The sequence below is a fragment of the Porites lutea genome, chromosome 3 (assembly GCF_958299795.1).
Source record: "Porites lutea chromosome 3, jaPorLute2.1, whole genome shotgun sequence".
NCBI lineage: Eukaryota > Metazoa > Cnidaria > Anthozoa > Scleractinia > Poritidae > Porites > Porites lutea.
Window position 1 is genome coordinate 12254631 of NC_133203.1, and position 22231 is coordinate 12276861.

Below are 22231 nucleotides of genomic sequence, written 5' to 3' on the forward strand. Positions count from 1 at the left end.
TTAGGCGAGATTTTAACTTTCCCAGCGTCCAGATAAAAAGACATACTGAATCACTTATTCTGCCCCCAAATTCTAAATACACTGTCAAATTAAGCTAATTTTAAAAAGGGAAAACTATCGTTGTGTTGGTACTCTGGATAAAGAAATTCGAGGGGGTTAATAAGGGGTTAATAACTTGTCAAATCGAGGAACGCAATAACGGTTTGTTACAGTAATCGTTCATTCTTCATTGTAGAACGCTTTCTCGTCTCGGTATGAACTAACTGCCTTCTGGTTATACAAGACTTCTGGGCTTACTGCTGTCTCCCAATAAAGTCTACAATCTCTTTTTTTCACGACTTAGTCACTGACCGCGAACCGAAAAAATTGATATTGTTTACTGCAAGGATAAGGACTTCTCCACAGGGAATTCTTACAATTGAAAATTATGTTTATTATCTTGTCTGGTGATGCGGAAAATTAGTTAGAATTGTTTCTTCGGTCACCGAAGCCAAAAGGCGATCGGTGACGTCACAAGTCTCACTTGACTACACAGGAAGGTACTAGGTGGTACTGGTAACCTTGGCGAATTTTGTTTAGTGTTCGCCGATTTAGAAGTGAGCAATACTGACAGGATTTTAACCAAAATATCAGACCTAGATGTTTTACAAGACTAAGATCTTCTAATATCGTCATGTGATCAACTGTTTTAAGGCCAGAAGCTTGTAAATGGCGTCCGCGGTGGGTCATCTTTCTAAACTACAACAGGAACTCTACCGTGAAAAACATGGCTTTGATAAGCTCTCCAGAAACTTTCAGTCCGCGCCGGTTCACGATCCGTCAAACTTTTGCCGCATAACAACATATCCTGATCGGTAAGTAAAACAATAATTCGTGAACTTTCCTTAAAGTAGATATCTAGCAGCTGGATTTTAAATAATGTATGATATTTAATTCCAAACAAAGGGCTGCAAATTCCACATGAATACAAAAAAATAGTATTCATTTCGAATCAAGGGCCCATAATAATTTGCTTTTTGACACTTATGAACAGCCATTTCTAGATTTCCACTTCACCAGGAGCAAATATTCTTAGCCATTACAAGCAGCGGTTCGCGAGAGATCACGCAATCACCAAGACTAAGTCACGCCAAAGTTACAGCTGCTTGTTTGATGGTCACGCTTGTAGTGCAAACATAAAACCTATCAGAATCAGTCTTAAAAAGCAAAAAAAAAGTGATATTATGTTTGGCATTCTTGGTATAAGCAATGAAAAACTGACTAAACGGCCGGGAAAAAAATAGAAATATGACGACAAGACTGCAGCCTTACACATAAAAATAGGCGGAAACGTTTTGAGGAAAAGAGTTTGAAAACTTCATGTTAATGGCTCTCGAGTCTTTGTAGCTGTTATATTGTAAAGCTTGACATATAATTTTGAATCTTACCTTTTTCGTCCATTTCTCATCACACTGGAAATTTTGATGTGCCCATTAACCTAATCCCCTAAACGCACAGATCAAACCCAGTAACCATTACCACAGGTGTCCCAAGCTCACGTTATGATTATGGAATGTACCTGTAAAACAATAGAGTTGGTGTCGCGTTACAGGCGACCGTTGAGACGTTGTATGAGAAATAAAATACTGAGGTCTGCGAACGCTAAATATCATCATATAATAGATAAAGAGGACTTACCTATGATGTATTCCTGTGTTTTTTTGGTGTGAATCCATCGATTTAGTAGTTTTTTGGCTGTTATACCCCTGTCACTCCATTACTTCGTCTTATGAATGGAGTGACACACAATAACAACCAAAAAACGACTAAATTTATGAATTCACAACAAAAAACACAGGAATACGTAAAGGTAACTCTCCTTTAACTGTTTTATAGAGAAAAAGGTAAAATATGATGATATTTAAGCATTTGCAGAACTCAGTATTTTACTTCTCACACAAAGTCTTAATGGTCACCTGTAACGTGGCACCAACTCTCTTGTGAGAAAATAAATTTACATCCCACACTTGTAACGTGAGCTTGGGATGCCGAAGCCATTACTAGAAAAAGATGAAGAATAGCGAGGGGCTTACTGAAGCTGGTGTCTGTCTAAAATGGGGGTCTGTGGGGAGAAACGATGACCTGAAATATGTCTGCATTTGTTACTAGGCTAGGAGAACACACCGGGGGGGGGGGGGGGGGGGGCGAGGGGAGAGCACTACTCTATTTGGCTAGTACCAGTATGTGCCACTGAAGAGGGTGTTGTTTTCACTTTCTTGAATCTTAAACAGGGTATAAAATTTCACTATTAAATACCTTAAATAATGGGCTCCTGACTGGGTGCCTTTTTGGACAGCCTTTAAGGTGACTCGACCCAGTTTTTTTGGGGGGGTACCATCCTACTTTGAAGCTCTCTGGTATCCCCACCTTTACTTTTATCGTAAGTCTAACACATAGAATGGATAACATATAGATCAATCTACAATATAACATAAAATTTTTGGCGATCGGAGTAAATGTCACGTGGTTATAATGCCACGCCCCTTTGAGGTCTGAGTTGAAAATCTGCTGTTGCCGGCATTTTTTCGTGAAAATTTCTCGGCTACACATAGTGCGCATTAGTGCCTTGCGCTGAACAGAGTTTCACCAAAATCGCAAAGACCCAATTCGAGAAATTCAGCGGTTTCCAAATTTAGGTCATAATTTATGCGAAAATGATAAGCAAACTTTACACGGATTATATTTAATAAACTATGAGATTCATCTCTTTATTTTGGGCATCGTTATAACAGATGGGTCCTTGCAAGTCAGCAAAACGCTTTAGGGCCTTGTAAATGCGCGCGATTTCGAGCAAAGCAAACATATAGAAATTATAGTTTTCGCTATTTGTTGACGATTGTCAGCGTTTAAGAGTCCTTCTCACGAAAAAAGCATTTTCTTAAAAATTCGTAGTTTTTTTTCCTTCAAATTTTTTCAGGGCCACCATTGATTAACTAACTACCCGGACTCTGAATTTCATGGTCATTGAAAAACTGTGACATTATCTTCTATAAGCCCAAACTTGAGTAAACATTGAAGATTTTTAGCGTTTTGGCTGAGTTTGTGCTTTGGGAGTTGTCTATTGTTTCTAGTCTGTCATTATACAGCATTCTTGTTCAGCACGCGTGCAATGACCACGCTTGGCTGACTTCCGAATGCTCACCGAGATATTCCCGTCACGAGTTGGTTTAATTATTGGCTTGCATTAAACCTATGAAAAAATGATATTTTTTTAATAGTAAGTAGATTTAGTGTGTAGCACTTCTTGATTTTTTTGCAAAGGCACAAGAAGCACGAGAATTGACTAAAAATTGTGACTTAAACCTCTATGTATCACGCGATGGCCTGTCTCACTGTACCAAAATTATTACATCTCGGTGAGCAAAATTTTTATGTTATATTGTAGATTGATCTATATGTTATCCATTCTATGTGTTAGACTTACGATAAAAGTAAAGGTGGGGATACCAGAGAGCTTCAAAGTAGGATGGTACCCCCCCAAAAAAAACTGGGTCGAGTCACCTTAACAGGGTTTAAAAGTTGGCAATAAGCTGTCTAATTTTGTGCTACAAAAAATCTTCCAAGAAAATCTAATTCCATGATGTTGGTCAAAAAAATATGCGTAATAACGTATGCAAAACGAAATGAACCACAAAAGACTCCTGTCTTAAACAGGGTAGTAAAATGGGGTTAGTGAACACAGTTAAGGCTTGAAAGCCTCAGTGGCACACTTTTACCCAAACTTCCCTTGAGTACCCCCTCCCTAGGGGGGGGGGAGGCCACTCCCTGGTATACCCTAGAAGCTCACTCCTTTGATGCTCATAACATGAAATAAGTGCCCTTAAGTTCTTTTAAAAGTTACAGATATTTTATCTTATATGCGGTAATTTCCAAAGGGTTTATAATATACATACAATAATATTATTGCAAATATTAACCCATTCACCCCTGGAAATTTTGCCAAAAAACGCATATTTCTGAAGCAAGTCAAGTAGTTTTTTGGTCACTGTCGTGCTATAAAGAGCTAAGACTTACCATAGGGCCATTTGCAGCTTGCACACTTCGCAGTCCTCTGATCCAGATGCAAAATATTAGCTCATGAAGTTTGAGCATGCACAGAAAGTCTTAACTTTTACTTTCTGCTTTCTCTGACCTCCCCTCTTTTTTTGCTTTTCTTGCCTCAATTTTTTTCTTTTGCTCGGCATTTAGTAGGCTTCATTTTGGTGGAAAACGTTTTTAAGAAAGCTTTTAGGATGTTAGAATTAGATGAAAGGAAAGGTAGGTGGGTTAAAGTGGAACAAGATTTTCATGGAAATTTTCAGGTTAATGTTACACGGTTCTTTTGCCTTTTTCTCCGGTGTCCTTGATTGAATTGTGCTAATTCTGGTCTGGTTTTAAAGATCTCTTCACTCTGCACAAGTTAACAGACAAAGATGTCCTCAACCATTAAAACTGATGACGTCACAAGGGGTAGAAGGGACATGAATCTGCACAGGCGGCTCCGGGGTGAATGGGTTAATAACATCATAAATGGGGAAGTAACATGATTGGTGAGGTGTACCAATCAATTCCAAAAACTGCCCATCCCCTCCCCAGGCATACCCCAGGCATTTGACTGGAGTTTTGCTCCATACAGTGGGGAATTTGACCCAAAATGAGGCTTGCATCCATTCATGTGATAATTTAAGTTCTTTTAAATCTCTCCTTAAGACTTATCTTTTTAGGAAAGCTTATTATTGTTAGTATGGCCATTTTAATATCAATTTTAATTCATTTACTATTTGATTATTTATTTAGTAATCGTTTGGTATGTTAATTTTTACTTAATTGTTTGGAACGTTGTGTAAAGCGCCTAGAGCAGGATTGAATAGGTGCTATACAAATTTTAATTATTATTGTTGTTTGGCTTGCCCAGTCGGGCATTTAACTTTCATTTCAAAATGCTGGTCAGCAACGCAAGCAAAAGGATTTCACAATTCTTTCCACATTCAGCATGCACGCACTGTGTTCACAGGTCGAATGTTAGGTGTTGGAGCATTTGAGAGTCTTTGAAAAAGCCCGTTAATTAAACGTGGACTTTCTGCAATGAACAATTTTATTGAATGAAGACAGTTTTCTGAAAACTTAGATATTTGGTTATGCTTAGAGGAATACTCACTTTTGAATAAATGGTTTGGATGCATGGGAAAATGTTTGAATGGTCGCTGGTGGGTGGGGATTTTGATGCTTGTTGAAGCACTAGTCGGTGGGGCATTTGACCATCTAGACTGCCACCATACCCAAGAATTTGACCAAAATTTTTCCAAAAAGTCAAATGCCTGGGGGTGGGGGGCATGGGCAGTTTTGGAATTGACTGGTACATAACTCACCAAAATTTTTGCAGATATTCTCGTCACCTTGAACAAGCTGATATCCATGTCAAATGTCCATGGGGTCGGGCACGGAGCTATGCAGGTGAGGCTCCTGTGTATCTCCCTGATAATCATCGGCCAAAGTGGGAGCCACCAGCCTTCCTACAGAAAGGACACAGACACTATGGTAGTGGAGTAACTCCTCATCCAAGGTGATTAAATAGATATTTAATATTACTTTAATAACCCATCACTGATAGATGGGTGTGGGTAAGGTTCCTGGACAAACTGAGGGACCCTGAGAGCGGCGACCACCAGGTACTGTCACTGGGTGGAAAGGGGGGTACCTATCACACATCATCATTAGGGCATCAGGCATCACGGGGAAAAGAATAACCATCATGCATAGCGTAAATGTGCAATTACAGTAAGTAAACAATTGGCAATGGCTTAACCCATTGAATGAATCAGCTATAATAAATTGTTTTAAGCATCCTTTTTGGGTAGGATTGTGCAAAATTAACAGTTTATTGAAGGACTTTAACTACAATACAAAAGTGAGCTGTTTGAATCTGGTGTTGTTCAAATATTAACCATATTAACCATTATTCACTGATCTGAGATTAAAGGTCATAATACAATTTTGACAGGAGATTAGAGGTCAAAGAACAAGAAGAAGCACCAGATGATTATTTCGTAAATATCTGTTTTTAATGTTTGAGCTTCTATGTTTCAAGTAATATTTAGCAGTCACTGAAAAATCTAATAGGAAAATCACGTGTCACGCATAATTTGTGAATACAGTAAGTCATCCACCACTGTGCTAAACCCAATCACGCCTCACACAGCTATAATTTGGATCCAATCCCGCTTAACCCTGATAATTTGGGACCCATCATGAAGAGAGAAGCATAACCTGAGATAAGTCTGGAATTGCAGGCTACATTTACCTGAGAACTCCAAAACTACCTCATTTTAAAAATATAGTGTACTTAACAAAACAGTTCTTAATATTCATATACACATTCAAATTAGGCTGAAAAAAGAATTTTTAAAAATTAACCAACGTGTTCTCAGGTGCCCCATTTTCCATGAAATTAAAAAGCAAGCAGCAGAAAACATGTGCCTTTGGTCATATTACTTTCCAGAATAAAACCTTGTTACTTCTTTTTTAGTTTTCCATCATAAAAATATCTCTGCGTTGTTGATGGTAACTTTACTGGTGATTAACTTTTTAAATCAGGAGGCAAGAGTGGGAATATCATATATTTTTTCTTTTATGCATAATGAATGCACACCAATATTAGAAGGATTTTGCAGCTATTTTGAACAACCTGAACAACTGAAAATGTCAGATTTTCCCAGGGTACCTTGCACCCAGCCCAATATCCCCAAGACCTGCCAATCCCTGATCAAGGGAAATCTGGAGACTCATGAAAAAAAAATTGGGATTCTACAAAAAGCAGTCAGATTCTCATTTTTTTTTCCAGAATGAAATTAAATGGACCCTTTTTTCATTGGGAGATTTAAGTATTATTTAAATACACATGTATTACCTTGCTGTAGTGTCACACTTGTAACAAGATGTGATTTTCTAGTTCTTTGATGACTTGAAGAGGCCAGTCGGAACAGGTCATAACTGGGACAAAACTTACACTAAAGGGTCATCGTTTCTTCCGGATAGTAGCTAACTTCATGGCCAAAGTTTTAGACAAAGTGCCATCAAGGCTTAAACAGCCCGGGGGGGGGGGGGGGGGGGGGGTACTTCCTTATAAGAGGCTAATGGGGATGTGCTGCTGGATGGGGTCACATTTTCACCACTGGATTGACTATAATGGGGTCGCATTTTCAATAAAATTACTAGAATGGGGTCGCACATTTTCTGATTTTTGGGGTAAGACAGTTCTTTATATTTATGGTTAGCAAACGTACCAGAATGTTTGTACTGTTGGTGAAAAGTAGAGTGTTCTTCACTTGATATGAGGTAGATAAATAAAAAGAAAGTGACAAAGTTAGGATTGCAAAAATTACACATTTTCCCAAGAGTGACTAATATGGGGTCTATAATTGGCCACAGAAATATAGACTTTAATGGGGTAGGGGCTCTGAGAGGTCAGCGGCACATACCCAGCAAAAATTAACCCAAGTAGCCCCCCCGGGTTAAACAGACACTAGCATTCCCCACGATATTTCTTTTTTTATTCGACAATGTAGCATTTCATTTCAAGCTCCAGTGGTTCAAACAATGGAACGTTGGATGGCACTATCCATCGGATAAATCACTATCCAGCAGGCCCCGGTTGTTCAAACGTGGGATAGCGCTATACAGGGGATAAATCACTATCCAGCGGATAGCGTAATTGATTTCCGTAATACTTATCCACTGGATAGTGATTTACCCAGTGGATAGCGCTATCCAACGTTTGAACAACCGGGGCCAGATAGTCAACCGATTGCACCTATCCACTGGATAAAGATTTTAATCCAGTGGATAGCGTTATCCACCTTTGGAACAACTGGGCCCAGAATGATATTTCTCAAAAAACCCGTGAGATTGGGAGTCTCGTCCTGAGGCCGAGTGAAAAGTTTAAACAAAGTGAGACTCACGGCAGAATCTTGAGAGTTGGCAGGTCTGGCTATTGTCATGCAAATTATTGTTTTGTCCACCAACATGGCCGGCATATCTTGTCACGTGGAAGAAAGCCTGCAGTCTCTTCGCATATTTTTAAAGGTGATATCCCCTGTGATCTGTCCAGGTGATCATTAAAAGTATTTATTCTCGAAAAGATGAGAAAGTCACATACCTCGGATTAATTTCCTGAACGAGGAGCGCTTAGTTACAGCTCATTTTTCAACGTTCTGCAGGAAGAAGGAAAGAATTCACTCTTTTTTGCGATGATATGACAAAAGTGGCCGGTATTTTGCAGTTAAGCCCACATAGTAACAATTCTTCTTGAATGAAGGAACACTGTATGTACCCCACGGGAAAGGCACCCCACTTTCTTCTTATACGATCAAAACCACCACGAAACCACTCAACACCGATTCAACACTCAACAATATACGACTACGATCCAGGCCACAACCACACGTCACTTCTTTCTGCAACTCGAGGTCATGTGTCATCTTTTTATGAAAATGAAAGTTATATGATTTTGCTTTCGAAAAACGATTAGTGGGTCATATCTTAGGCAAAATAGCGTGATCTGGTTTTCACCCGCACCATTTTCTTTGAAAAAAGGGAGGGTTCGTAAATGGTCACGTGACCAAATTGTGAATTTTTTTTTTTTAAATTATGAATTACCTGTTTCTGAACACAACTTCAAGGAAAATGTCGAAAAGATGGTGTGGTGATGTTAACAGCACATCTGAGCGTAACTATCAAACGTTTAACAAGCTACAAGCAAAAAGCATTTTTGGCCGCCATGTTGGAGGGCAAGAGTATGTCGGCAGGAGCCCACCAAATGATGTCGGTCAATACAAAACTACTTTGTTGGTAAATGAAAGTGCCATAAAATATCTCCCTTAAATGCGTTTCCTCTCACATTTCGGGCGTAAGATAATTTTTATACACTCCGTCAGTTTTTGGCATCAGCAAGATTCCAACTCATTGTTTAAAGGAAGCGTTGGTCACGTGACCTCTTAGTGCAAGTGACCTATTTTGTTGCAACTGATAAGTAGAGAAGCTAAGAGTCTAAAATCAGTTAAGTGGAAAATGGGGAGTGTGGAGTGTAGAAAATTCCACCAAACCTCTAAATTTGTTCTAGCCTGTGAACACTCTCTCTGTTTGGTGAAAGGGTGAAAAAATCGCGAAGAGAGGGAAAGGAACACCTTTCCCTTCCCTCGCCTCGCGATTTTTTCACCCTTTCCTCAAACAGAGAGCCTGTTTACAGGCTAAATTTGTTCAGAGCTGTGTTGTCTTTATGCTGGACGAGAGGCACGAAATTATTTTGCCGTATTTTAGCAAAAATATTTCCCCAAAATAGTGCCGATTCTCGATTAAAACCCATAGTTCAAAAAGACACACTGAGCCGTTCACCATTTGTTTTATAAGGCAATGACAAGAAAAAAAACATTCACATTTTTTTTGCAGAGTAGTAGTTTTGGTAGTACCCTCTCACTTTAGGGGAGTCGTATTTCTCCCTCCCAATAAACGCCTGTAAGTAGCTAAGAAATACGAATCCCCTAAAAATGTCTGCGTGGGAGGCTAAGGTCCTCTGCGTTGTGAGGGAATGTAGAGAGGAGGGCGAGAAAAGGTTATCCTCCCTGGACGAGGGTGTCATGCGGGCGCTATAGCGTGTACACTGAATCCCTCTTTACAAAGTCTCTTAGTAAAAAGTTATTTTCGCTGAATAAGTGAATGCAGATTGTACTTACTTACCTACCGCCCGCAATGCCCGCTGGCATGAAAGGCAGCAACGAAAGTCCCACTCCTGTCTGTTCTGGGCCAGCTTCCGGATGGTACCCCGTTCGTCGCCAGGTGTTCTTGGGTCTGCCTCTCTTACGCTTGCCTTCTGGTGTCCACTGTAGGGCTGTGCGGGTGATGTTACCAGAGCACTTGCCCATTCCACCTCCACCTTCTCCTCATGATGATGATCGCCATGCTGTCTTGACGACAACGAATAGCCTACCTGTCTCATACGTTGTCTTCAAATTCCAAAGTCCTATCCTGGTCTTGGATTTAGAGAGTTCAAGACTTCCATATTCCTGTCACTAGTTACCTTCCGGCTTTCACCACTGTCATTCATCCGAGTTTTTTCTGATAACTCTGAAAGCTCATTAAATCCAGTTGTTTTGGTTCCTTTTGTTGCTGTTTCCGTAACAAAAGACTTTTACGGGACCGGATTGTTAGTCAAGTGTCCAACCCCCAACTTGGAGAGTCAGCGGATCACTTTTCTTCTGATCTCTACCCTTCCACCTGTCCGGCATGGGTGACCCTGCCAGCCCCCACCGGCATAGCTCTCCGGGGCACTGAGGTACACAAGCCCCCTGACCACGACAAAGTAATGATCCCCCAGGGGGAATGAGGATTGAAAGACCGTTTAAAGGTATCCTGAACGACGTTTGTTCGTTGCCCTTAGATAAAACCTCTGCAAACAATGAGGTGAAAAAACTATAACAGCATGATAACTCGTACTGCTTTGAGCGGACGCTAACTTTTGTCATGCATGCATAGCCTCCTTTGTCTTGACTGAAAGATGTCAATCTTGGCCAATTTTTGGAGATAATATTTTAATGTTAGTCGAATTTCTGCTCATAAAACGGTAATTGCCTGTTGCAGCTGTGATCAGTTCAAGGTTTCCCTGAGTACTCGCGCTTTTCTTTCCTCTTAGGTGTTTCAATAGGGTTTATAAACCCTCAATTTTGGGTCGCGTGTGTGGCGCTTTGCGCACGCTCTCGCGCGCTCGTAAAATTCGTTGAAAGAGAAACGGTTGTGGACAGTCTACAGAGTTCTAAGAAAAAAAGAAAGACAACTCGTTAAACCCATGTTTGAATCCATACTAACGTTTACGAAACTGTGGAGCTCGTAGACTCGGTATCAAGTCGTGCAGCGCCCCTCCTCAGCTGCAATCTAAACAAATAAACTTCAAGAAAGTCTATGGAGCCCACTACATTACGCGACATCGTCATACTAGAGTTTCTAAACTACGCCGAAAATTATGCTTGCAAAATAGACCAATGTGAAATCGATGGAAGAAACAATTCTTTCAAGTATGTTGCCTTCTTTAGAGATTGATAAGAACGTCTCCTTGGTGACACCCGTGAAGCATGAGTTTTGCGCATCACTGCAGATATTAAACCTATAAACAACAGAGATTTTCCAAATCATGCGCCGAAACGCTGCCAAAAAGACTAGTTATATGGGGAAAAAATCATACAACCTTGACTAAAACATTGAAATACAAAATTTGCTTGATTTCTCTTTCCAAAAAGTAAAAAGAAGTAAACCTTTGTATATAGTGGTTCTAGCTGCTTTACAGGCACTCCACTCGAATTCCTGAATCAGAGACGAGTACAGAAAACTAACCTAACTGAAACATAACGTGGTTAAAAACCCAACCGAGAGAAGCAACCAGTTGGCTTAAAGGATGAAATTTGCGTTGAAATGGGGACTGCCGAGAAAAAGGCCTGAGCGGGACTCGAACTGGGTCCACCAAACTGCGTGTCCGACGCCCTGACCATACGGCCATGCAAAAACCCATATCCCGTTGAAAATTACAATCCAGGACCTGACTACCTCTTTCCTTTAACATCCGAATACCGGGGCCAGAACTTGACAAATATCAGACTCCCCTGATCCATCCATAATTACTAAGATCGTCACATTAAACTTAAACTTTTTTTGTTCCAGAGGTCTACCACTTCAGCAGTTCTATAACTTGACACAACTTAAACGAAGTAAAGTGAGATGGAATGACGAATTGTAAGTAAAAACAACAAAAGAGAAACTTTTATCCAAGTAGTCATGATTTTTAGAGAGAGATTATTGTTTTTGATAAGAGTAGTCAGCAGTCCCCAGGCAGGAGGTTATACCCCCCAGAATCTGCAGAATGAACTAAAAGGGGATGTTCCGTCCAAAAGGGATACCTGTTTTAGGTTAGAGCTGTGTAATAGTAGATGAATTTCACTAGTTAGGGTTTACGAAAGAGTTAGGAAAACTGCTACAGTCAAACCTCGTTAATACGGACGCTTGTGAGCCATAGAAAGTGTCCGTATTAAGCGCGTTAAATTTAAAGAAAATGTAAGGGCTTTCTTTCCCTAGGGACAAAGCAAACTGTCCCTGGTAATGAGGTGTTCGTATTGAGCGGGTGTCCGTAAAGCAGGGTTTGACTTTATCTTGAACAGGTGTATCTAATGGTCCATTAACTGGGACTGATGAATTGAATGGTCAAATGGTTGAATGGGCTAATTCAATTTCGTTTTAAAGGTAGAAAAGGGATTCAGTGTTTTTACTATAGTATGCGAAACGAGGAACATATTCTGTTCACGTTATATAAAAGAAGGTAATCGGTATATTGGGTTGTAGCAAGAGCCATCCGTACAAAACAAAGATGCCGGATGCTACATGGTGGAACTAGTCAGCCTACTGATTTCGATAAATACGTGAAAAAACAAGGCTAGCTGTCTGTAACGATTTGAACATCAAGACCGAGTATCCTCTTACAACTATTTCCACTCTAGCCGGCGTAGCGGGCAGTTTTCTTGGTGTGATTTTTCTTTTGTGATTCGTAAAGTAAGAGATTCAGCTGCGCGAAAGCTGAAATGAGGACGAAAAAAAAAACGATGTGGGAGGGAGCGAAGGGTGAAGGTAGTGAGAAAAACCACTGCCATCTCCCCTCGCCTCCTCCCCCATCGTTTTCTGTTTCGACCTTGGTTCAGCATTCGCGCGGCTGAAACTTTTACTTTGCGAACCGTAAAAGAAAAAACGCACCACAAAAACCTGCCAGCCATGCAGGCTATTTCCACTCGATTGACACTGTGAAACTGCCTTTTCGAAATTTATGAAGGAAGCAAGTATGCTGTAGTTAGGGGTGGGCTTAGAGCAGGAGGTGACGTCCAAGGAGATACTTGACGTCTGCAAAGCGGAAGTTATTCCTTTCGATTTATCATTTCCGTCTTACTGAGCGATGAAACTCAAGTTGGCTTGCGATTAAGTTAAGACTTCAATGTGGTTTTTGTGGTCAGTTAGAGAGCCTTGCTGACATACCATGAGATCTGCCCGCTGATTAAAAGGTTTTCGAACTATGTGAGCTCAACAAATGTGATGGCCAAGTGTTAAGAGTCCAGACTAAGAAACAGTTTTCTCTTTTCAGGTTACCAAGGCCAACTACTGCAGATGTACAGTACGTACAATTTAAAAATGACTGAAATGATACGGGATCAATCTATTTTCCCCTTTAGCAAACTCATAAATACCCTACCTGGCCCCAGTTGTTCAAAAGGTGGATAATACTAACCCACTAACCCACTAACCAACGGATAAGTCTCTCTCTCTCCAGTAGATGACACAATTGTTTGCTGGTTAATGCTTAACCATAAGTGGGTGAAGCTTGATCGTCCGTTCAGCGTAGTCCTGTGGTTGACAGTCCTATTTAGGACTGGACTCACACTCACCGGGACGATCATTCTTCACCCTCTTATGTAATGACTCTTGGGTTCAAACCTTTCAAAGAAATACTTATCCGCCAGATAGTGATTTGTCCGGTAGTGGATAGCGCTATCCAACTTTTGAACAACCGGACCCTGTACATTCCGATCCGTGGGCTCATTATTTTCAACAAGAGACCATGGCGAGACGAGGCGAGAACTCACTACGATCACGTGACCCGAATCTCATATAGGGCCGAGCGGAATAACGAGGCCAGTGGCCTAGGGATTGGGCTGGTCCTCCCCAGCCCCTCGGTAACATTGCTTTGTAGCCATGAGCTATGAATCACAATCAGGCTTATTTGATAGCCTGAATTTCATCCGATTACTTCGAGTCGTTATTACTCCCAGGAGAAAACGACTCGAAGCAATCGGATGAATTTCAGGCTAGCTTATTTGACTACTTGAAACAAGGGGCGCCATATTCATCAATTAAATAGCGTTACCGGAAAAAATGTGATTTAAAAATATCTTTTAAACCGCAGCTGGTAAATCTTCAATTTACTAGACTTGGTATTGCTTTAGTAGTTGTTTTGTACTTATGATGATATGTTGTTAGGCGTTGTGTTTTTTGTTGTTGCTCTTTACGTCTGTTTTAGGTTTCACCGTTGAAAGCGTTTGAATTCACGTGTATTATGCGTGTGTGCCTTGGTAAGGTAGTTTAGTCAGTAGCAGGTATAAAAAAAACGTCAGTGGGTGAAAAGTGACTCAGCCTTGGAGCGAATTATTTTTTGCTTTGACTGACGAATTCGTTTTTGCTGTGAGAAATTTGTTTTCCTGTGACAAATTTGTTTTTGATGCGAGGAGTTTGTTTTCCTGTGACAAATTTGTTTTCAATGTGACGATTTTGTTTTTGATGTAAGCGATTTGTTTTTGTTGTGACCAATTTGTTTTTGTTTTCGATCTGAGGGGTTTGTTTTTGCTGTGAAAGATTTACTTTTGTTGTTAGGGATTTTTTTATGTAAATGATTGGTTTTTGATGTGCCGAAATCTCCTTCCGTTATGTCGGATTTGATTTAGTTGGAAGGGATTTATTTGTTTTTGATGTCGATTTTGTTTTTCCTGCGGGGGACTTGTTTTTGCTGTCAGGGACTTGATTATTCGTTTTTCATGTGAAGAATTTGTTTTTATTGTGATAATTTTGTTTGTGTTGTGAAGAATTCTGTTTCAGATGTGACCCATTTGTTTTTAAAATGACGATTTTGTTTTTGATTCAAGGGATTTGTTTTTGTTGGGCCAATTTTTTTAATGTGACGATTTTGATTTTGATGCAAGGAGTTTGTTACTGTTGTGACCAATTTGTTTTTGACTGAGTGATGATTTTGTTTTTGATGTGAGAAGTTTGTTTTTGTTGAGACCAATTTTGTTTCAGTTAATGTGACGAATTTGTTTTCGACCTGAGGAGTTTTGTTTTGCTGTGGGGGAATTTTTTTTCGCTGTTAGGGATTTGTTTTTGATGTGATTAATCGGCTTTTGATGTGCCGAATTTGTCTTTTCATTGTGATGGATTTGGTTTTGTTTTGAGGGATTTGTTTTTAATATTTCGTTTTGTTTCCCTTGCGAGGGACTTGTTTTTGCTAAAACGACTTTGTTTTGATCTGACTAATTTGTTTTTGATCTGACGACTTTATTTTTGATTTGACTAATTTGTTTTTGATGTGAAGAATTTGTTTTTTTGTGACAAATTTTGTTTGTGTTGTGACGAATTTGTTTTTGATGTGCCGAATTTGTTTTTGCCGCTGTTGCTGTGACAGTTGTATAAAGCTAAAGTACTGTATTTCGAGGTCGTTGAGGACTGGAATAGTGACAGAATCATATGGTTTTAAAAAGCGGATATCCAAAACCCTGCAAAACGATCGAAATGATGAAGACAGTGACGACTGGATATTTAAATAAGCGCCTTATGTTTACAATTTAATAATAAATCGCACGTTGCTAATGTTTTGTGTTTTTCGTTCCCAACAGGGAGGGTCAAATAGTCCTTCCTTTCCCCAAGGAATCCTCTCTGAGTTCACATATGTCCCGTCAGGCCATGTTCCCCAAACCGCAGAGGACTGAATACGACTTCCAAAACAACATTTCATCGCCCACCTCTTCCCCCATAATTATAAACAAGGCCATGGGTAGCTTTGCACGCCGGGAAGTTGTTACACCAATGATGAATTCAAGGACCACCCCTCCTCCAACACAGCAAGTTCGACCAGTATTGGTACGTACGTATATTCACTCACAACTCGTTGAAGGATCCGAAACATTTATTGGTCTTTGATTAGACATGGATTGTTTATGCGAGATACAGAGCCCTCCTGGCATACAAAGTTTGGGTCCATGGTTATGTAACAATCTTGAGAAAAAATACGAAATTTAATGTTACTTTAAATGAAGAAAGATTGTTACGAAGGATATTACGCAGGGATATATGTTAAGGGAGTTACTGCAACAAATAAGTTTGTGGTACTTTTTAATTTCCTAGTAGAATCATCTTAATTCTCCGTTTTCTTGATTTTTAAGGCAACAAACAATTGGTTTTCAAAACACGAAGTCACCAGGCAATTCAACAAACTCAACCCCAGTACCACTCCAACAATTCGACTGAACATTCAGAGACGACGGTGTGCCGACTGGCAATTAGTATCTTAAACTTCGGCTTGATCGACGCGAGACTACTCTTTTTAAAATATTCTACTTTAAACTTACTTTAGCGTGTGACTCAGTACATTTTTATTTCTTTTTTGTCTTTGTAATCAGTAATTTATTTTGTAATTAGGTGAGATTTTTTTACAAAAGAGAGGGAGGCTTAAAAAGTAAGCAGAAAAATATACAATTTTTTCCCTAAGCTTGTCTTTGATTCATTTGCCAGGGATCCGAGCTTACTGTACACGATGCGCTTTTGTTAGTGCAACGCTCTATCTATTTTGTCAAAATATGACTTAAAAAATATAATGTTTAAAACATAGTGTGTCTGCGCGAAACTTGCCTAATTTTGGTTAGATGGGTGTTTGTATTTCATAACGTAGTTACCCGTTTAATAGCTCAAGTCAGTCTAAATCTAACTCGCCAAAAAAAACTCACTCCTTGTTTGCCTCCTTCACTGGTTCCGATACCGCGGTATGCAATAATTTATATTTGAAGGCAATTGCTGGGTTTACATCTGACAGTTATCTGTATATAAGCCCACCGAAGGTTTATATTCGCAGGGCCTGTCATATACGGGTTTATCAGCGTTTCGCCGCAATTGGGAAGTTTAAATTCAGCGGGACACTTAAAACGAAGGGACTTTATCAGTTTTTACAGTTTATGGTTATGATAAAAAATGTTCACAGAGTTACCGTCCAGAAAACCCTTACAATTCATTAAAGGATACGGGCACGGGTAGCTTCATTGAGTGCTAAGATCTTTGTTTAAGCTCTTTGTCTGTATTTTATCTTGCCAATCATCTCTCATAAGCTGCGTGCCGCCCCCGAGAAACCAGAAGATTTTGATAACATTGTATTTTACTATCTGATATGTCAGGTTTTGAGGAGCAATTTCAAAGCCCTATGTTAGGATAGAACTCTGCTTCTGGATGTTTGAAAAAGATTTCTAAGGTTTTTTGGGACTGATACAGCACCAGGATTTGAAGGAACAGATCGTTTAAGTACTGAAGGGTGGTTGTCCAACAAAGGACAGACGCTCTTCTTCGAGCAAAGCGTGTCCGTGCTCTTGCCGCGTCGCCGAGGTCCTTACCCCCTCGGCGTTCAGAAAAGGCAATTAGCAGGGCAGCAGTGGGAAGGAAACATCCCTCACATTTATAAATAAGACAGTTGAATTATCACAATAGCTCGTGGTCGGAACAGGAAACTTTAAATTCAAGTAACCACGTGTAAAAAGTCACGCGACTAAATCAAGTGGAATTTTTTTGTTTATCCCGACAAAGTTTCGAGTAAACAACACAGGGCAAGTCTTGAACAGGTGAATACGCCTTGTAGTTTACGAGAGGTATAAGCCACTTCACGGCTACTGCGTAATTTGTTTTTTAACAACAGGTCACACATGTATAATCAGTTACTTCACTTTATACGATTATAATAGCACAATTTAAGAAGTTTTACTCTATCATAGAAGTGGTATGTAAATTCCTATAATTGTGCGGTAAAATGAAGCGAATTTTAAACTAATATTCTAATTGATAATTTGGAGCAATAGCTGGTGTTTTTTATGTAAGCAAGCTCAATAGCTCTGCGCATTAGCTAAGACTAGACACGATCAGCACGTTGTATTGGTCTCTTGTCTTTCTCTGCCTCTTTCAGTGAGAGACTTTTCGTCTTCTCTGCACCGGTTACAAGAAATGCATTATACAGTTATTTTTACGTCTAAAAAAACCGTTTAAGCACGCTGTGAACGAACTTCAAGAAGTCAGCTTCACCCTCCCACACAAGTTAATCCGTATCTCGTGCCTTAAGCCAGCTTTTCATTTAACCTTGTGAGGTGCCGGTTTGCGAATTGAACTATCGCAGCAGCTGAAGTAGGTTTATTTCTTGTAGGCGGTAACTTTTATGAAATTAATTTCGTGGGAACAGTTTGTAGCAAGTTGCGGGGTAGAAGACACGCTACCATTCTTAAAGGTTATGTGTTTTTATTAGAAGATTTTTATCTTCTAGTGGAAATCAAATGAATGATTTCCACACTAACAAATTGACGGTATTGTTAACAAACGAGTCTCTGTAACAACAAGTGTGAGGTTTAAGTATTACTGTTTTACGGTACATAGACTTTTCGCAAAATTCAACCTCAAGTGCAAAACCGATAACTTCTTACCTTAAACTATTAAAACGCAAGAAAGCCTAAACCTTTCCGGATTAACATGAAGGTCCTACTCCCACGCTAAATACACGTTTTCAAAGCCGCGGCTTCTTTAGCCTACTTAAGGTTGAGCGACCGAATTTATTTCGACGAGATTCTTGGCACATTTTTGCTGAAGGTATAAAACAGGGTATCAAAACAGGATAGTTACACACGCAAGTTCTGAGGATATTTGCCGCTAAGGTTTGTCAAAGAGTAGACTACTGCCTGGCTTTTTCTTTGTTGATGACTTATTTTGATTGATTATTGTTAAAAATCCAGAAACACTCTGTTTGAATAGGGGAAGAGATAAAACCTAGAGGAACTGTCCAAAAAAGGATGATATCTCCTCAGTTCCTAACAAACCATGTAAAATGAACTAGCTTAAACTATTGACGGAAGATTAGCTTAGAGTTTGTAAAGTAATTTCACGCATCGAGAAAAGCGGCTTTTACTCGACAGTATTAAAGCTTTTAAAGACAATACAATACAAAACCTTTACTTAAAGACGATCAATTTTGGAGCGACAATGCTTGGCTTATAGCTAATTGTTTATGTTTACAGTTGTTTTTGGTTGGTTAATGAAGCAAAATTGATACAGTTGCATTAAATTTTATTCCATAAAAAAACGATTTAAGAGTTATTTAATATATCTTCTGCTGAAAAACATATTATAACATAACTGAACAGAGGCCGAGTACCAAGGACTATGAGACTACTTCATGCACAAATGGGTACGATGAAATATCCAATGTCATCACCCTTGTTCTGTTATTTCCTTTATTATGGCCTAAACTTATTTTCGTTTTATTCTTGCGAGCATATGAGAGATTCACTTCTTATCTCTGTCGGATCGTGAAAGTTAACGAGAAGATTTTAATCGATGTTAAAATCAATTTAACGCCTTAGATATGACGTCAATGGCTCTTTTCTCGCGTGCCACACCTTAGAAAGACATCTTCAACAGGAAACCAGTTAAGTCAAATGATTGCGAACGGCTGTTCTCCTGTTTAACTTAGATTCTATGGGGACCAAAAATCCCGAAAAATAACTTTACTGATTTGATTTGAGACATTGTATCATTTTAAAACCGCTAAACCTCTAGCATGACCTTTCATCATTGAATCGAAGATGACATCTTGTTATCGCGATCAATTAATTAAGGCTTTGTTAAGCTGTTATGTTTTTTTGGGTGGATTTGTAAATAATGCCCGTTAAGGAATTAGTTAATCGTGCTTTTTTGATGAGAAAAATGTTTGCTGTAAATAAAGTTCGACACAGTTTTTTTAGCCTGAGCTTCGTTCTAAGCACTTGAAGATTCCGAAGAAAAGGTGAGATTTCAGTCAGCAGGCTCTGCTGAAACATGATGTGGCCATAGGTGTTAAAATGCGGCGCGTGGCAGGACAAGAGAGGTGATAATGAGATCTAAAACTATTTTTGTCAAGTTTGTCAGCGATGTTCTTTAATAAATCAAAATAGTTTATGCGATCAGTTTTTAATATTTTTATCGACTGAAAGACCTTTTAAAACCAATTCCCTTGCTGAAAGTAAGCTTACGAACTCTCCATTCTTAACCTTAACTTAAGACAACAAATTTGTTGCACATTTTTGTTACGCGTTATGTCATAGTTACGCTATGTTATTTTAGCTCCTTTAGTTACTGTTCGCAAGAAAATCAGTTTAGGACAAACTAATAACGTTAAGAGAAATCTTAACTATAAACGTATGTCCAAGATTTTAAAGCTCCCGAATCGTAAATAGAATATCTTTCCTTCAGAATTTTTATCCCTTGAAAAGACAACCGGCGAAGAGGAAAAACGGTGAATCAAAATCTCGAACTCGGCACCTGTTGAATTCTAGTGACCGAGTATCATGATCTGAATTCAGCAATTTGGAGTCTAGGCATGGAATCAGTTCGTTGCGAGGCAAAGAAATTCTATTCTTTAGTGATATTCTACAATTCTATCTTGTTCTTATTCTGTTCGACTTGGAGAGTAAGTGTAATACTTAATGCCGGCAACTCACTATTTTCTCTACTCAGGGCTGCGTAATGTGTTGGAATATTTGCGACAATTTGCGGTGGTCTAATTTTGTCGTTATTCTCCGTCTGTTTTGTTTAGAGATGACTTTGCAAACTTAAAATCCACCCTCTCAGCGTGATATATTTCATGGGAAGATAAACATTACTGTCTCAAAACACACTACACTCGGCGGTTTTGAAAACGTTATAGTATCAGATCGCGTGTTGTCACTTTTTTCGTATCTTCTTTTAAAATAAAACCGAACAAATGCCTTCACGAATGCTAATCTTAGTGATAAGAAAAGAACGAACTCTGCTCAGAGGTAACAAAATAGACCCATATATACTGAGTCTGACGACCTTACGTTCAAAACTGTTTGATTGATCTGTGTCTATAGTCTTATATATGGTGTAAATTCATGTTTTTATTTCATTTTTTATTCTTATATCGGTACTGGAACCCTTAGTTTCCAAGGTTTAAATTCACACTGTTCTGCAGATTATCACGAAAGCCTTGAAAATTTGCTTTCGGTTATTCAGGCTTAAAAGGTTTACTCTCCAATTTGGCCTAACTGCCAGTGACTAATTTAGAAATGTTTTAATTATTGATTTCACGATCTTTAATAGCTTTGCCGTCTATATTTTAACACACAAAAAGATAGCACTTTCTAGTATTTTCTTACTAGTATAAAGATCTCTATCAAGAGCTTCTTCCTCCATAGATCATTTTGGAAACTGTCATCAATTTAGCCGTTTTTCAAAACGATTAAATCGTGTCGAAAGTACGGTTTCTAAGATTCTTTTAAGCCGCATAATAAGAAATTCTTCTAACCATGATTAACTGTAAAACAACTAAGTCAAGCTGGAGGATATTTTTAGATCAAAGAATATAATTTATGCATGAACGACATTATTCTATCGTTCCAGCGAGCTCCTTCTCGTTTTTTAGATGCCTTCTGCCTCAGAAATCCGAAGAGGTTCGGATTTGTGACTCTGATTAGAGATAGAATTCCATGCTTTTGTTTATGTTTTTTTTTTAAATCTTTTTTTCGCTACTGCTGAGCAAAGATGTGAGATTTTTTTTACCTCTACTAAGCGAAGATGTGTGTTAGGTTCTATGCAAAAACCATCTTGAGCTGTTAAATTTAAAACTAAATTAACTTGGCTCCGAGTTGTCTCGGGAGCTTGCAGAGAAACAATGAATAAATAATTAGTCTGACCGATATTTTTCATGCACTGATCTTTAGATTTGAGAGAACTCGTTTGTTATCGCCTATTCCCCGTTGTTCGATTTATCTTAGATAGTTTTGTATGTATGGTTTGGCAATTACAAATGATAACTTCTAACGAATTTTGTATATTTCTTTTAACATGTGTAAAATGCGAATTATGATAGCAGTTTTGAAACTGGAAAAATAAAAATGTATAAAACTTTGTAAGACGTGTACGGCGTCATAGACATATATGTGGCCTAGCCGGCCGGCCTCCCTCAGTCTTCACTATATACATTTTTCAAGGATCATGTCGCCTCAAACTGAGGACATTTAAATTTTTACCATCGTTTAACTTCTCTGTCACGCAGCATTTGTCTCTGTAAACTGGGCGAGAAATATCACTGAGAGCAATTGCTTGCAAACATTTTCAACACTTGTAGCAGTGTAACAATGATGTACAACACGTAAAATCTTAATTGCTGCAGAAAGGAAGGGGAGATATTCTCTTGACCATAAGTGAGCCACCGTTATCATCACTAAATAAAAGTTGACTGCTTTTGTACTTGGCTTTTCTAAGTGAGGATTTTAGTGGAACCGCATGTATGAGCTAAGTTCTAAGCTTAACGGCTGATCTTCTCCATTTATTTTCTTCAAAAACA

At 39.0% G+C, this 22231-nt stretch overlaps 1 protein-coding gene across 1 annotated transcript; it reads left to right on the forward strand.

The window, feature by feature from the left end:
• The first annotated feature begins 521 nt into the window (after positions 1-521).
• LOC140930498 (sperm-associated microtubule inner protein 4-like) lies at positions 522-16353 on the forward strand. The gene is made up of 6 exons (XM_073380216.1): positions 522-854; positions 5402-5581; positions 11722-11793; positions 13184-13213; positions 15483-15726; positions 16029-16353. The coding sequence occupies exons 1-6, from the start codon at positions 709-711 to the stop codon at positions 16155-16157; spliced, it is 801 nt and encodes a 266-aa protein (XP_073236317.1). The 5' UTR covers positions 522-708; the 3' UTR covers positions 16158-16353.
• Positions 16354-22231: the final 5878 nt, after the last annotated feature.